Here is a 14,940-nt window from a genome sequence, read left to right on the forward strand (position 1 = left end):
TTCATGTTCGCAATTAGTGGGACTAGTAAATGGGAGCAGCTTCTGCGGTACGGCAAAGGAGCTTCACACAACCCGGCGTGTGCAATGGCGCAAGGAGAAGACGCACCACTTTTTCTTTTCTCTTTCTTTCGTTTTAATGGGCCGTGTCAAAACAGAAGTGTACTGGCAGGCCAGTAATATCGACTGAGGTAATTATTTTCTTATGCGAGGCCAGACAAATAGGCTGCGCTAATTACTTTCCTTAGAAGGTCGGCTAAATCGACCATAGAGCTAATTATTTCACAGCAGCCGCTTGTTCGGGCACTCGATCGGCTCGCTCGGATGTTTCCGGTGTCACCGGCGTCTGTCGTACACATAATGCGTTCAATAAATTACCGGTACGCAGAGCTATTTTTAAGAGCGCCCACCGGCCGAGACCCCTCCCCCCCTTTACACCGACCGCTGCATATATAGTCGCGATCGATGTAGTACCTTCATATTCACCTTGCGCGTTGATAGCTGCTAATTACGTATTCATCATTTGGTGCCCCGCACGCGCTCTGCACGTGTCGTTCTTTGGGGAAGCGCTGACGCGACACTTTAAGACTCGACACCATTTCGCGTAAATGAAAGTCTAAACTCTGCGACACCTGGCAAAAAATACTGCCGAGCGTCAAAAATATCGCTGAAAACTACTAAAGACTAAGGAGAGTACACGAATTAATTAATTAATTAATTAAACTTGAAGAGAGTCCGTTGGTGCATGATCGACTAGTGAGTATCGCTTACCGCTATTTTTATATTAATTAACAGCAAGACGCTACGCTGTCTAAACGATATGACATTTATTCTGGCGAGTGCCAGTTCCTCAGTTTCCGGTATGTTTGCGAACATAATTACGAAGGTGCTCCACGCCACAGAAATATCTCAACTCTACGCTCAAACAGTCACATCTCTTCTCACCGCAGCCCACTATTCGGCAGCGCTGGGTGAATGAACTTTAGTTGCAATGAGGGCTTCTTTGTACGGCATCTCCGAGATTTCGCTACTGTTTTGTAGCGCATTTAGACGAGGACGCTATAGCCGGTGACAACGTAAGAAAAAATGCAAGCTCTTCCCACAGAAACGCGGCGCGCCTGCACGTCAGCTTTGAAAGACCGCCGTGCTAGCTGGTTTCCGCTCAAACCGGAAGTTCAACGAGCCAGTTCAACAGATTGTTTACACGGAGTTCTCGCATATAACGTTGTTGCCTTTCGAAGACTCACGGCTTTCGGCCTCTTCAAAAAAAGGTAAGACAAAACGAGGCCACCCATGCACGAGATCCGCGGTTAGATAGTATCCTGGAGACGACATGAAAACGCGTATGGATGGGCTTAAATAACTTGTATTCATAGTTGTATTTGTAATGGTTACATTGGTCATACTGGCGTTCATACATTATTCATGGTGTCAACAGAATTCCTCAGCCACACGACAGTGTACATAGTAACAAACACCGATAAAAAAAAAGAAGAAATGACGATAACATCGTCAGGCAACATGTTCTCTATAAGCAATGTGAAGACACAGAGTTGAAACACCTGCGTATATATTCTATAAACATTTATTAACACCGCCTTTAAAAGGGCGTGGCTAGAAATTATCGTGCTCGAGGCGGGTTCTTCACCGCTGTGCTCTAGGCTTCACGGTATGTACTACCGCGTACAAAAGTATCCAGGGCACAGGCTCCACGAACGCAACGGCGAATTTCTTAAGAGTTAGAGGCTCGTCCTTACTACCTAAAACATTACCTTTAGCTGAGCAGCGATGTCAGAATACCTGAATAAATTTACAAGGACGTTCAAGTTCCCGGCCTGAAGCCAGCGACACAAACGTGTTTGTGTCAGTTAACTAAAACACTCGATAAGTATTTGACGTCACGAAGGTGAGTGAGTGCTATTGGACGGAGCGTTATCGCAAATTATCTGTGGGTGAGAGGCAGTGAACGGAGCTGACATTTATTGTTAGGTTCTATGTGTTCACATGCCTTACTTGCGTCCCCGTGTGTATGCGTAGCAGTACTATTGAAGAGGACAGAAGAAGCACGCAAGATAACGCCGGGACCAGCGGAGATATCCGTTCACAGGGACGTCTGTGAAGCCGCGGGTCCCGCGTGCCTCTGCGTGCGTGGGCGCGCCATCGATTGCTGGCGCCGTGCGAGCCGGTGCGCGCCGCGAAACAAAAGATCTGGGGGATAGGGCGCTCCTCCCCGCGCCCGTCAGGTGGTTTACCTGGCTGGTCTCGCGTTTTGTTCGCCTCCACCACCTCCGCGCCGCACCAGGTCGCTGACCGCATCCAGTCAGCGGAGTGCGGGCGAAGAAGAAGCGGAGAGAAGACGCCTCCGCACATGCATCTCGCGGGAACAACGCAGCGCTGAAGGGTCGTTGGACAACACAGGCACCACTGCAAAATGCACGGCTTTTCGCGATACGCGAGGAGAAGCTTTTTCGGTTATACACGGCTACGATTGCGTGCAGTTAAGCTCGCTGCTCATTTGAGGCATGTGTATCGGGACCATCAGTTTCGATGTTCCACTGAGTCGCACCAACATGAAATTAAATTTGCTCGCCCCCCCCCCCCCTTCCCCCAAGAAAATAAGGAGGAAAAAAAAAATGAGAAAGAACGACACACCGCAGAAATACCTGGAAACAGCTATACTCGGAACTTTTGAAACATGCAATCAGCAAACGTCTCAGAAGTGATGCTTACAGCTATGTCAATGCACGGTCACCGCCAGAAAAAGATTAGAACAAGCGACTATTGGCCGGAACGGTCACTTGCATAGGCGTGCGCACGGGGGGCACGGGGGGGGGGGGGGGGGCGCAACATATGTCCCATACATTGACCCTCCTAGTCACAGAAGAGGGGGGGGGGGGGGCTACAAAATCTGCCTCGTACATTGACTTAGTAGGGAGGGTGTCGGAGGTTTATCGCAGTGCCCCCCCCCCCCCCCCCAATGTATGGTCACTTCCAACTGATCTTTTTCTGCGGGGACTATACAATGCAGCACATTGCGAAGTTGGACGTCATATTGTAGTATTTCAGCACACTTAATTTTGACAGGGGGCCCTCGGCCACAATTATTTCTACAGTTCTACAGGTCTATAGTATCTACGAGTCCGCCAATCGCGACGGCAAGCATTTTTAGTATATCATGACCAAAACTACATACAGCACTAGCAAGGGTTGCGTAACGTACGTAAGTATAAAATAAGCGTGTAAAAGACGAGGTTGAAGGAGTACGCGTCGCCAAAAGCAACGCCACCCCGGCGTGCTCTGCGAGATATCTTGCGCAAGGAACGGCGTCAAAAGCGGCAGTGTGAACGCATCCGCTGTCGCCTCGAACGGCGTCTCTCTATCTCACTTTCCTACTTAGCTTTTTTCCACCGCTGCGCCCCGACACGCTTCAAAAGTGTGTCACAGCGATGCGTCAATACATGTGCGTTAAACAAAAATACACCTACAGCAAGCAAAAGCAAAAGCGACATGGGCGTTGTAGGTTCAGACCTTCAGACGTCTGCTGAGCTCAACGACGAGAAAGAAAAAGAAAATGCAGGCAAAATAAACGCAAGAAGAACGCGAAGACGACTGGGGCAAGGGAGAATCGGGCACATACGTGTCGTGGCAAAAGCGGGAAACCCTGCCGCCACAGCAGCGAAAGCGACATTTTTGTCAGGAAAGAAACCAGGTAAGCGGAACAGCGCGACGCGCCTATCCATCAGTCTCTGATGTGTTCCATTTTTCCGTACCAGTTAAAATTAAAATGGCGAATGTTATTTGTATACAATATATATATATATATATATATATATATATATATATATATATATATATATATATATATATATATATATATATATATATATATATATATATATACCGTATTTATTCGAATCTAAGCTGATGTTGTTTTTTTTTTTCGAAAAAACGACGTGCGAAAGTGGGGGGGGGGGGGGGTCGGCATAGAATCGGGGCCGGCCTAGATTCGCGTAAATACCGGTATATATATAAGACAGGACCATCGAAAGGACTTCTATGTACACCCGTCGTCTTACCTATAAGCGGTTAAGACGTTGCGCTAAGCATCGGGGACGCGGGCTCGACTCCCGACCGCGACGGCCGGACGGGAGTCAGACCTAAAACACCCGTGTACCTAGATTTACATGGACGTTAAAAAGTCCCAGGAGGTCAAAATTAATTCGGAATCCCCTCACTGCGGTGTGCCTCATAATCATATCGTGGTTTTAACTTGGCACGTGAAATACAACGTAATTAAATAAAAAAACATTAGTGAAGTAAGCCCTACAACGTATACACGAAGCCATCGTTAAAAGTTTGTCACAAGTATTCAGTCATTTTCGCAGTTTCTCCTGCTCCTAATGTTTTTCAAAATGCAACCATGTGAGAACCATGCGAGCTGTATGCTTTTTTTTTTTTTCACGAGCACATCGGCGGCTGCTTTTCACGAACGAGAGAGAGCGGCTTTAAGCTTGGCCGCGTGATGTCCGTCACAGCTGTTGAAAAGCTCGCACAGCGAAAGTGGCGCGAGTTGAAGCTGCTATTATGAGAATGCTGCTAATGAGACGTTCGCAAGCTGCTTTGAAAGCTTCGGGGCGCGCTCTTACAGCTGCGTGTTGAAACGAAACACAAACACACACGCGCAAATATATATATATATATATATATATATATATATATATATATATATATATATATATATATATATATATATATATGCGCGCCTTCCTTCGTGTACGCGCACGCGGGTACACGGAGGCAGGAAGGAAAGGAGGGGGGGGGCTCTAAGAGTGTTTACGCCTGAGCCGCAAGCCATTTAGCAGAACAAGCTCACCAACTTTACGAGTGCAAGCAGCTGGATAATTATTACAGCAGACGTTACTGGGGGTGTGCTTTCCTGTTCGTGCTAAGCTCTTAGTAGTGCGCTAAGCGCTAAATGAGCATTTGCATTTCTCTAACAAAAGTCATCGGAGAAAACTTCATACGTGCACTTTTTGTTGACTTCAAATAATGACCTCCCGTTGCGATACAGAGTAGCAGAGTAGCAGGCTGTTATAAATGGCTACTATAGCGAAACGCTGGTTAATAGAACCGTCGTGGTGACTATGCACAGGCGTCGGCAGGGGGTGGGGTGCAAAAGAATCCTTGCCACCCCCCCCCCCCCCCCAAGATTGACCACATTTGCCCCCCACCCAAGCCACACCAGTGCTCCCGTCTCCGCGCCACCGTGATACAACACGGCTTTTCATTCAACCCCCCCCCCCCTCAAAGACAAAATGTGGCTATGTGTAGTATATAAAAGGCGTGTCATAGTTACTGCTGATTATGAGTCCACGATTTTGATTCAGATCCGTGGTGGCCGCTTTTCCTGAATTCGAACACGCTTGCGTTCAATTTAGATGCCTTTGCGACGACTGGCCACGTTCCACGAGGCAAAATATCGCCTAAGTGCGCTTGAAAGAAAGAAAGAAAGAAAGAAAGAAAGAAAGAAAGAAAGAAAGAAAGAAAGAAAGAAAGAAAGAAAGAAAGAAAGAAAGAAAGAAAGAAAGAAAGACGTTCGTTGAAGAAACGTTGTTTTCGCTTCGCGCGCACGCGTTTAAGTGCGGTGATTAGCGGTGTACCAATTTATACACTTATATCGTGTGCATGACGGAGGCCGTTTATACATATATACTATATTATAACATGTGCTGATCCAGAAGTCGAGCGCGACGTGCATAATAATGAAGAGGCTCCGCAGAATGAGCAAGGGCGTATGCTGCATGACTATAGCATTCTCGTTCACATCGTTTTCCAATGTTATATACTTGTTCGGGCTATCGTTGTTTTATACTATGCTCGATTACACGTTAAAGGTAAACATTCGGCAGAAGTCTGCCTGGTTGGGTGAAAGACTAAAGGCAAAACGTGTGTTTCCGCTTGCTCTTATAATGGCATATACCGGCACGACGTAGTTATGCTACTAACACGACGACACCAGAGTGGTCACGTACTTCTACGGACTACGAGGGGAAAAAAATAACAGGAACACTTGGAGCGGTGCCACACACAGAAGGCATAAACGTATATCGATTTGACCCATTCGCGGAACGGTATCGATTACGATCAGCCCGAGCTCGAGGTTGTTACGCGCACGATACTCTCTATTTCTTTTCCTTCAAAGCTTATTATGCGTGTAGAGGTGCCATGTGCTTACGATCGAAGTAGTGCGGCTAATGCAAAAGCCCGTGAGGTAAGCTTATGTAGAAATGTCGCTCGTTTTCTGTTTCCCCGCCTCTGAATGTTGCAGTCTGTTGCAGGAAATAGAAAATGCAAAGCTAGGAAATAGTATTGTTGGGCATATTATATAGTATCGCCCTTCTGTGGCATACACATGGTGTCCAAGTTCACCCGTTAGGAAACCTTGTAATAGTAATAATAATCCCCGATAGAGAGATAACAGCACATGGTCGCGCAGAATGGAAGGACGTATGCATGGTGGCTTTTATATGTACGGATTGGGGCCCTCATTCAGTTTATTTTGTTCTTAATTTAAGTTGAAGTAAATATGTTTCATTTCTTCAAATACGCTACGTACAAAGCATGCGTAACAAGATGCGGAAACAAAAGGAAAACACAGGAACGACACGTAGATCGGCGCTGTATATGTAGTGTCTGTGCTGTATGTATCGTTTATGTGTCCTTTGTTGTTGTCAACGTTTCTTTGCGCTGCACCTACTTTGTGTATATATATCAAGACCAGTAGCGTAGCAAGATTTTTTTTTTTCGGGGGGGGGGGGGGGTGGGGGTGGTGGGGTTCAACCATACTTTATGTATGTTCGTGCGTGCGTTTGTAGGTGGGCGTATATGAATACACATGCGAAATTGAAAATTTTCGGGCGAACGCCCCCCCCCCCCCCCCCTGCTACGCCACAGATCACATGTACCAATTAGCCCGCGAGCGCATTCTTCTAATACAGTATACGTACGGACTCTATTTTGCACCGGGGCTATCAAAATCAATCAACCAAGCAATCAATCAAAACGTATTTGACTCATTAGCGGCGCAGGATCTAGGATGACGTCAAAATGTGCTTAAAGGTTAACTTCACGTGGCAATGCTTATAGGCGAGCGACGGCAAACACGAGCAATAAGACGTGAAATGGCAGCAATAAGAAAGAAGGCGGCAGAGAGACATGCTGACCTCATCGTATAGATGTCTTGTACAGCATGACGTCACTGAAAACGCCGGGTTGAAGCACTAGCATGTGGGCACGCGGCGTTTCCGATGTCACATTCAGGTTATCGAAACATCACACGCAGGTTATTTCATTATTCACGCACAGCGACGTTCCTGCCGCGTCGTTTTCACATAGACGCAACTTGTTTGTCATCAAAGTCGCCATCGTGGAGCACCAGTTCCTAACAGAAGCTGCCTCCATGACGTCACGTGCAAGCCACCTATACCTATATAATCTTGACGAGGGCGGGAAAACAGAGTAATTAATGACAAATGCCTGTGGTACGTATACGCATACAATTCCGCGTTGAAACGACCCCTGCTGCAGACGACATATTTCCTTCCGCTTATCGTATGCACGCTCCTCACCGAAGTGACTTTCTCGCCCTTCAGTAAGTGCGCCGTCACGGCCGTTCATTTTGGATGGGAAGAGAAAGGTGAAAAAGGACGGGGCACGACTGCTGTTCTCATCGTAATCTCTGCGTTGGCAGGGGAACAGCGGTCAGCAGAAGCGAGTCGGTAATTGATGAGTGGTTATAAAATGCGCGAAACTATATGCACAATGACGAGAGGTCAAAACGGACAGGCGAGAATGCAACACGTATTTTGTGCCTGTCGACCTCTCGTCCGTGCCTAGTTTTGGGCATAGTATTTATAATGGTTCAGCATCATGAACCAACTCGCCAAGCCGCAGGCATTACTGAGTTGGTAAATGGAAGCGGAGAAAAAAAAAAAAGCGTGTAAAACGTAGATATCAGGGGCATAGCCAAGGAGGGGGGGAGGTGAGGGGGTTCAAATCCCCCCCCCCCCCCGAAAATTTTCAATTTTGCTTGCGTATATATACACGCACACATACAGACGCACACACGAACATACATAAAGTATGGTTGAACCCTCACCGAAAAAATTTTCTAGCTACGCCCCTGGTAGACATATATGTTCAAGTGCGCATAAAAATGTGACTATAGAAAAAAAATAAAAGAAAGAAACTGAGCGGAAGCCAACGGAGGGTGACATCGCAATAAAAATGGCATTGTGCTACAAACAACTGTTCATATTCGGCGATCATAAGTCGATTTGTAGCCGTTTACAGCCTGAGCATATACGCGTTCCTCGTCAACGCGGACGGTCCCTTTTTGCGCATACACTGCGCTCATTATCAACGACGTCGTACGCGATAAGGAAAAACGGAGGAACGCTCGCCGCATCCGATAAACAAAACTACTCGCGCGAAGAGAACAAAGAGCGCAGAGGAAGTCGTTAAACCCTCTGCAGGAGCAAAGGATGAAGCAGCACTGGGTCGCCAACAGCGCGTATCTAAGAAGTCAGCGGCCGAGATTTCCTCCGCTTCGCCCCAGCACGGCCGTGACAACGGCTGAAGGTCAGCGCGGAAAGGCCTTGGGCTCGTGTGCACGACGCCCACCGTGCAAGCATGCAGTAGCAACCGAGGAAGCGGCGAGAGAAACCTCGATCTGCAGAGAAGCCGTATATATGTGTATGCGCAAAACGCGTAACGACACGCTCTTTATTCCGTCGCCCCACGGGGCAAAAAAAAAAGAGAGAGAGAGAGAGAGAGAGAGAAGCGGCCAATTTTGCGAAGCCGCTCGAGCACGATCATGCGCGTCGAGCTTCTACACAAGTTTACGCGAAAGCGTATTACGCGTGACGTTAGTTCGACTGCCGGCCGCGGCTACCGCGTTTGGACGGTAACGAAAAATTGATGAGAACGATGGTGCAGGGGTTTATCCATAATTTCGGTTTTGGAGGGGTGTTACCAGAACGTAACGGGTGTGTGGATGAGTGCCTGCCTGTGAGTGTAGAGGGGGTGGGTGTGTCGGTTTGTAATACCTTTTAGAGGGTGTCAGGATCCTTCGTTGGGCGGGGGGGGGGGTGCACCACCTGCGCTGGTGTACGCGTTCCGGGTGCACGCTCATGAAACACCCACGTGGTCATGACCGTCACCAGCATCTACGATTTTCATAGTGGGTATTGAATACCATTGAACTATGCATACATTTCCTGCATTTCCATTCGGATGTCAGAATAAAAGGTTTCATAGAGAGTTGCGAAAGCGCAGCAACACACACGACGTAGACACTGCATACACAGGAAAATAACGAAACTGTTACGCGGACAGGATAGCTATCTGTTAACACTGAAACAGCGTACAGTAAAATACGCCCTAAACGGAGCAAACCTTATTCTGCATAAATCCTGCGAAGTGGATGCGATTACACAAAATGAAACATTGTTCTTTCAACAGAGAGTATACCCTCCATCGGCTTATATACCGGGAGGCGTGTCATTCCCGGCCCCGAATTTTTTTAGACGCCCACTTTGTGTATATCTGTTACACCCGCGCACACACATGGGTGTGTAGAAGCAAGAGGCTCGTCACAGAAAGGACGCGAGACAGCCACCACATATGCGGCTGCAGCCGAGCTGTAGCGACATTCGAGAGTCAGGGAAACGCGATACGTTGAGAAGTAAGTATACGAGGGGTCGGAGAAACGATGGATGGGACAAGGGGACGCCTGCCTCCGTTCACGGTGCAACCCCGCATGCACGAACTCGGAAGAAGAAAAAAGAAAAATTAAAGAAGGAATGCCGGTGGCTTGACAACTGCTGGTGCAACGTACGCGTCATCGCCATGTTTTCCTTACTTTCTTTTCGTCCTCATTTTACTGCAGGCGACAACGCGTGCACGGTAGCAGAAGAAAGCTGACACCACACGTCGAAACAATGTAACGCGTCTACGTGTCACCGGCGTGACACAACGCAGGTCTGCCACGAGACTCCTTTAAACCGCGTCGCCCCGTCAACAAGAGGCCGAACACCGGCAAAACGCTTTACGAAACACAACGCTGCAGTGCATGTGGTACCTTTACGCAACCAATGCCAACCGCCAACTTTTCTCGCGATAATGAGGAGTTTTAGATATACTCCGTATACCCAAATGTATACCTTGATGTAGCCAAGTACCCACGCACAGTTTGCGTTTGTTTGCACTCCCCCGTTGTTTAGCTCACACAACTTTCGGTGCGCAAAGCTCAAAGCTCAAAGCTCTACTTTAATGTGGAATATTGATCGGCCCACAGTCCAAGTAATATTGAGGATATGAGCAAATATATACACTTTCCCGCTTTAGCTCGCTTCGGACATCTTCTATAAGAACGCATAATTCAAGTTTCTGATGTTTGAATCAAACCTGTCACCGCTGCGTAGCCAGGTGGAGGGGCACACACGCACTACCATATGTAAACAGTGGGTAAACACCCCCTCCCCCCCCCCCTCTCCAAAAAAAAAAGAACATTTAAAATTATGGCTACGCCCCTAGCTGTTACCCTCATCACAGCAACGCACGATGTTCTGATAGACACGCAATTTTCTGTAGTGCCAACTCCAAGCTCTTTGGGACGAGTGACGTGTGCGTCAGGTTATAAACATGCATAGCACGAACGATAACTCGCGCGCCTTTACATGCACGTTTCCACTGTACGTTCAGCAAGAGAGGAGACGAAAAAAAAAAAAAAAAAGAAGACCGAACATGAAAACTTTGACGATTGGGATTTAAAAAAATAATAATAACGGCGGCTCGAGTGACAGCACACGACGGCCAGCTGCGCGTCCGCTGAGAATAGTCCATCCAAGGTCTTCACAGCTGGCGAGCAACCGATATTCTATACCCCCGCGCTATGGACACGAGTACGTAATGCTATGGTCCGTGTCATTTGCATAGTGTGAGGACCGCGAGGCAGTGCTATACATTATAATAGTAGTACTTATGCCGTCAGAACATCAAGTCAGTGCATCATTAAATTATCTGCTGCATATCTATGTAGTACTGCAGTACTGGAAATATAAGAGCACGACTTTCTGACGAGAACAGCGCAGAGGAACTGACAAGGACAGCGACTGTCCTTGTTTGTTCTTTCGTTCAGTGCTCGTCATGCAGAACAAACAAATAGTTCAATATTTTACATTACTAAGTGCTGCAATAATGCTGCAACGCAGTGATATAGTGTCCGACATAGGCGTGCGCAGGGTTCCCCATCAGGGGGGGGGGGGGCAAAGGTTCATCGCAGCGCCCCCCCCCCTTGTAAGTCAGTGTACGAGGCAGGTTTTGCGCCCCCCCCCCCTCTTAAGTGACTAGGAGGGGGGTCAATGTACGGAGCAGATTTTGCGCCCCCCCCCCTCTTATGTGACTAGGAGGGGGGTCAATGTATGGAGCAGATTTTGCGCCCCCCCACTTAGGTTATTAGGGGGGGAGGCCGCCCCCCCCCCTGGCCCACCTGTGCGCACGCCTATGGCGTCCGAGAGGAAAACGCACTCTCGCAACGTGAGACAAGCCGGTGACGTGTCTTTTTGAGGCAAGCGTAAAGCGCGAAAACATGATTTACACCAGAAAGGCGCGCGAATTGAACACAATGTCTGACTCTTTCTGCGTTATTGCATTTTTTTTCGCGCCGTTTTTGCTTCACACAAGCAAATATACTTGCAGATAAGAATTAACCCACGAGATAAATATTAAAAACCACAAATGCCACCGACATACACGCACAGTAATCGTCATGAGTTTACCGACCACGAGAAACAAGAAAAAAAAAAGAAACCTATGTGACCAGCACACCTTCGAGGAACACATTTCTGTACGCTCACCGACGCCGGGTTTTTCGCGTATACGACACCGATATCTGCGAAAATCTGAATGTTTCGACTGCTTGGGCAGGCACCCCGAGTTAAGATTTCCGGCCAGTTCTGAAACGCGCTAGCAAGATGTATACTGTGCAGTTCGACCGAATGCACTCACAAATTGCTGGGAAATTCTCAGACCTAGTGATCTCTATGAATTACATATATGGGAGAGGTCGAAAGAGCCCCCCCCCCTTTTTATGGGATTCACTGAAACAAAATAATGACTTCGCCCCGGGTCATCGACCTAACTACAGCGCCATGGCGCACGGTACAGTTAATTAAAGCATGAGATAAATGTTAATGCCGAATAACGCAAACAACCTTACATACTCCCAAGGTGTTCTTACTGGAGACTTTTTAGAAGTTAGCACGAAACTCGAAAATAGTTTGCGAATGAAGCAGACAAAATGATTAACTGTGACGTGCACCAGCAAATTAATTACACCCGGAGTAATTAAAAAAGGAACCGGTATCTCCGAGACGTTTGTATAAGCTGTACAGGGCCGAACAATAATGAGATGTCGTGTATTCCCCTCCCTTGAGTCGTACGCAATTGCCAGGTGTGCAGGCTCGCAAATTAAGTTCTTGGAACACTCTATAAGAAACGTACTGCGTACCTTTTCTTTTTGGTTGGACACTTAAGAGTGTTTATTTGCTTGAAGCATGCAGATATACAAGAAATACAGAGGTCGGTTTTTCAAAACAATTGTAACGTCAACAGCATCTCCTGTCGACAAGACGTTCCGCATATTCGAAGCGCGCAGTACGGTACGACAAATGACTGATGCCAAAAACACAAATGTTCGCAGAGGGTAGGAGACTTTTTAAACTGTTGCGACCAACACTGGTACAACACTGGTACACTGATGCATCAGTGTAGTGATCAACATTGGCACATTGGTGCAACAATTAACGGCGCATATGCCTCGGCATGGCGCGTTGCTCGATTCTACAAATGAACGTTGTAATGCACCTGCCACACCACTGCAATAAATAACACTGTGTATAGCGCTGCCTAATATTTGGAGTTGCTCATGTCATTTGTTTTACTCCAAGTTAAGAGAGTCGACTACTTGAGAACTACCCGCAAACGTATCATCTAACCTATAACCTAAAACATTTGGTTTCGCAATTTCTTCTTGCGGGTGAAATACCGAGCTAGTACTTAATTAATTCATGGTGCTTAAACTTATTCAGCGCGACTGTATTGGTAACACCTTAATATCGAGCGTAATGCCAATTCACATAGCGAAGTGAGTATGATGAAGCCGGAACGCAAACATATCAGCCGCTCTGAGACGACATTTCGCAGCTCGTCTCGCAAAACACGCAATCAGCGCCTGGTAATATAAATCATTATTGTTTTTTCGAGAAGATCGCAGAGCCCTCGATCACTTCAAAAATCTGCATACATATTTTTTCTTTGCCTTCCAATACCGGCGCTCGCAAATCGACCAATCACGGCGCGACGAATTAGTAAAACAACGTTCGTGCATCGATTCGACAGTTGCGCAATTGCTATCCGCGGCGAAGTGGTAGAAGGTGTTAACACCGTGCGAGGTCTTTCATGTAATTGCTTCAAATCGAAATGGTGAAACAAATACTGCTAGTTCAGAGGATAGCAACAGATTGCGCGAGTTCGGAGCTCGTTTAATTTTCCATTTAAATAATCGCTAATCATGCTCACAAATTAGCGGAAGCAACCGCTGACTGGCTGAACGTATGCGACGCAATTGGTCCTACAGACAGAACGAAGGCATATGACGCGTTTGCTTTCTGTCACGCGTACCACCAAACGGTGCCTTCACGGCAAGGTATCCACGGGAATGCGAAGCGCGCAGAATTTACCGCGGAGACAGCACGCACAGCTGCATCCTCCATCCGAGAGAGATAAACGCATCCTCGCCTCGGGAAAAGCCCTCTCGCGATTATTTGATCTTGCCGCAACCAGAAATACGGTGCCGTGCGCGCGAACATCCGCTGATATACGACACAAAGGCATATCTCTTACCTCCAGCGGTAGCTTGGCCCACTGCTTTCGCGTTTCGTAATAGCGGTTCTCGAACGTCTGATTCCAATAGCTCCTCGACTGAGGCTTGAAGTTAAGCGTCGGGTAGACGTCGGCGGTGTGGATATCCACATCTCGCCGCACTTTCAGCGCACGGCAGTCGCCGGCAGCGGTCACCGTATCCCGCTTGGCCCAGGGCCACGTGAAGGAAGACTTCGATGACGCCTTGTCGTGCACGAGGTTGAGCGATGAGTCGTCGTCCCGCCGCCGCTGATCGCCGCCGTACAAGCGCTTGCGATGCAGTTCGGACAACTCTCCGGCGTCGTTTGAATAGTGGTAGAAGAACACGAGTGCGGCACACACGAGCAGGCAGGCGGCGACTAGGGCGCGCACCTTAGCTTTGCGGCTCGCGCACATCATGACGACGCTGTGCCCACCACCGCGCTCAGCTGAGAGAAGGGCACTGCACCATTCATGCGGTACTACGAGCGAAAAGAGGATAAAGGTGGATGCATGACGGCGAAATGCACACGCGAATATGCAGAAATCACAGGGAACACTCCTTCCAGACGAGCACTGGGAGTCACGTCTCCAGCGGAGCCGCCGTCGACGCGAGACGTGCCATGGCGTGAAGCAGCAAGCGTCGGAGCAGAGGGCGAACTGATGCGAGGCGATCGGCCGTCGCCTTTGTTAGGCCTACATAGCAGACGACGAAAAATCGAACCGCCGCTGCTGCGGCTGGCTGCGGCGCTGCGGTCCGAAAACAAGGAACCGAGGGAAAGGGGAGCGCGCGAGGCGGAGACTCGGGACTTATCACAATCACAAGTTGCGAAATTTCCTCGGTGCCTACGTTTCAAAAACTGACGCACATTAACTCTAATTTTAAACTTGTGGCGTTACCTGCTCATTTAGTAAAAACCAAAAGTTTTCAATACAAAGCACATTTACACCAAAAATGTCTTTTCTTTAAAGCATAGATGG

The 14,940-nt window shown here is 48.0% G+C and overlaps 1 protein-coding gene across 1 annotated transcript in view; it reads right to left on the bottom strand.

Moving 5' to 3' along the window:
• LOC119389769 (alpha-mannosidase 2) overlaps nucleotides 1-14,674 on the bottom strand; it is a 66,118-nt gene extending 51,444 nt beyond the window's left edge. Inside the window, exon 1 of the mRNA XM_037657159.2 lies at nucleotides 13,963-14,674. Coding sequence (XP_037513087.1) covers nucleotides 13,963-14,379 — 417 coding nt within the window. The 5' untranslated portion in view covers nucleotides 14,380-14,674. The remainder of the gene's footprint in view (nucleotides 1-13,962) is intronic.
• Between the last annotated feature and the right edge of the window lie 266 nt (nucleotides 14,675-14,940).

Source organism: Rhipicephalus sanguineus, chromosome 4 (assembly GCF_013339695.2).
Source record: "Rhipicephalus sanguineus isolate Rsan-2018 chromosome 4, BIME_Rsan_1.4, whole genome shotgun sequence".
NCBI classification, from domain to species: domain Eukaryota; kingdom Metazoa; phylum Arthropoda; class Arachnida; order Ixodida; family Ixodidae; genus Rhipicephalus; species Rhipicephalus sanguineus.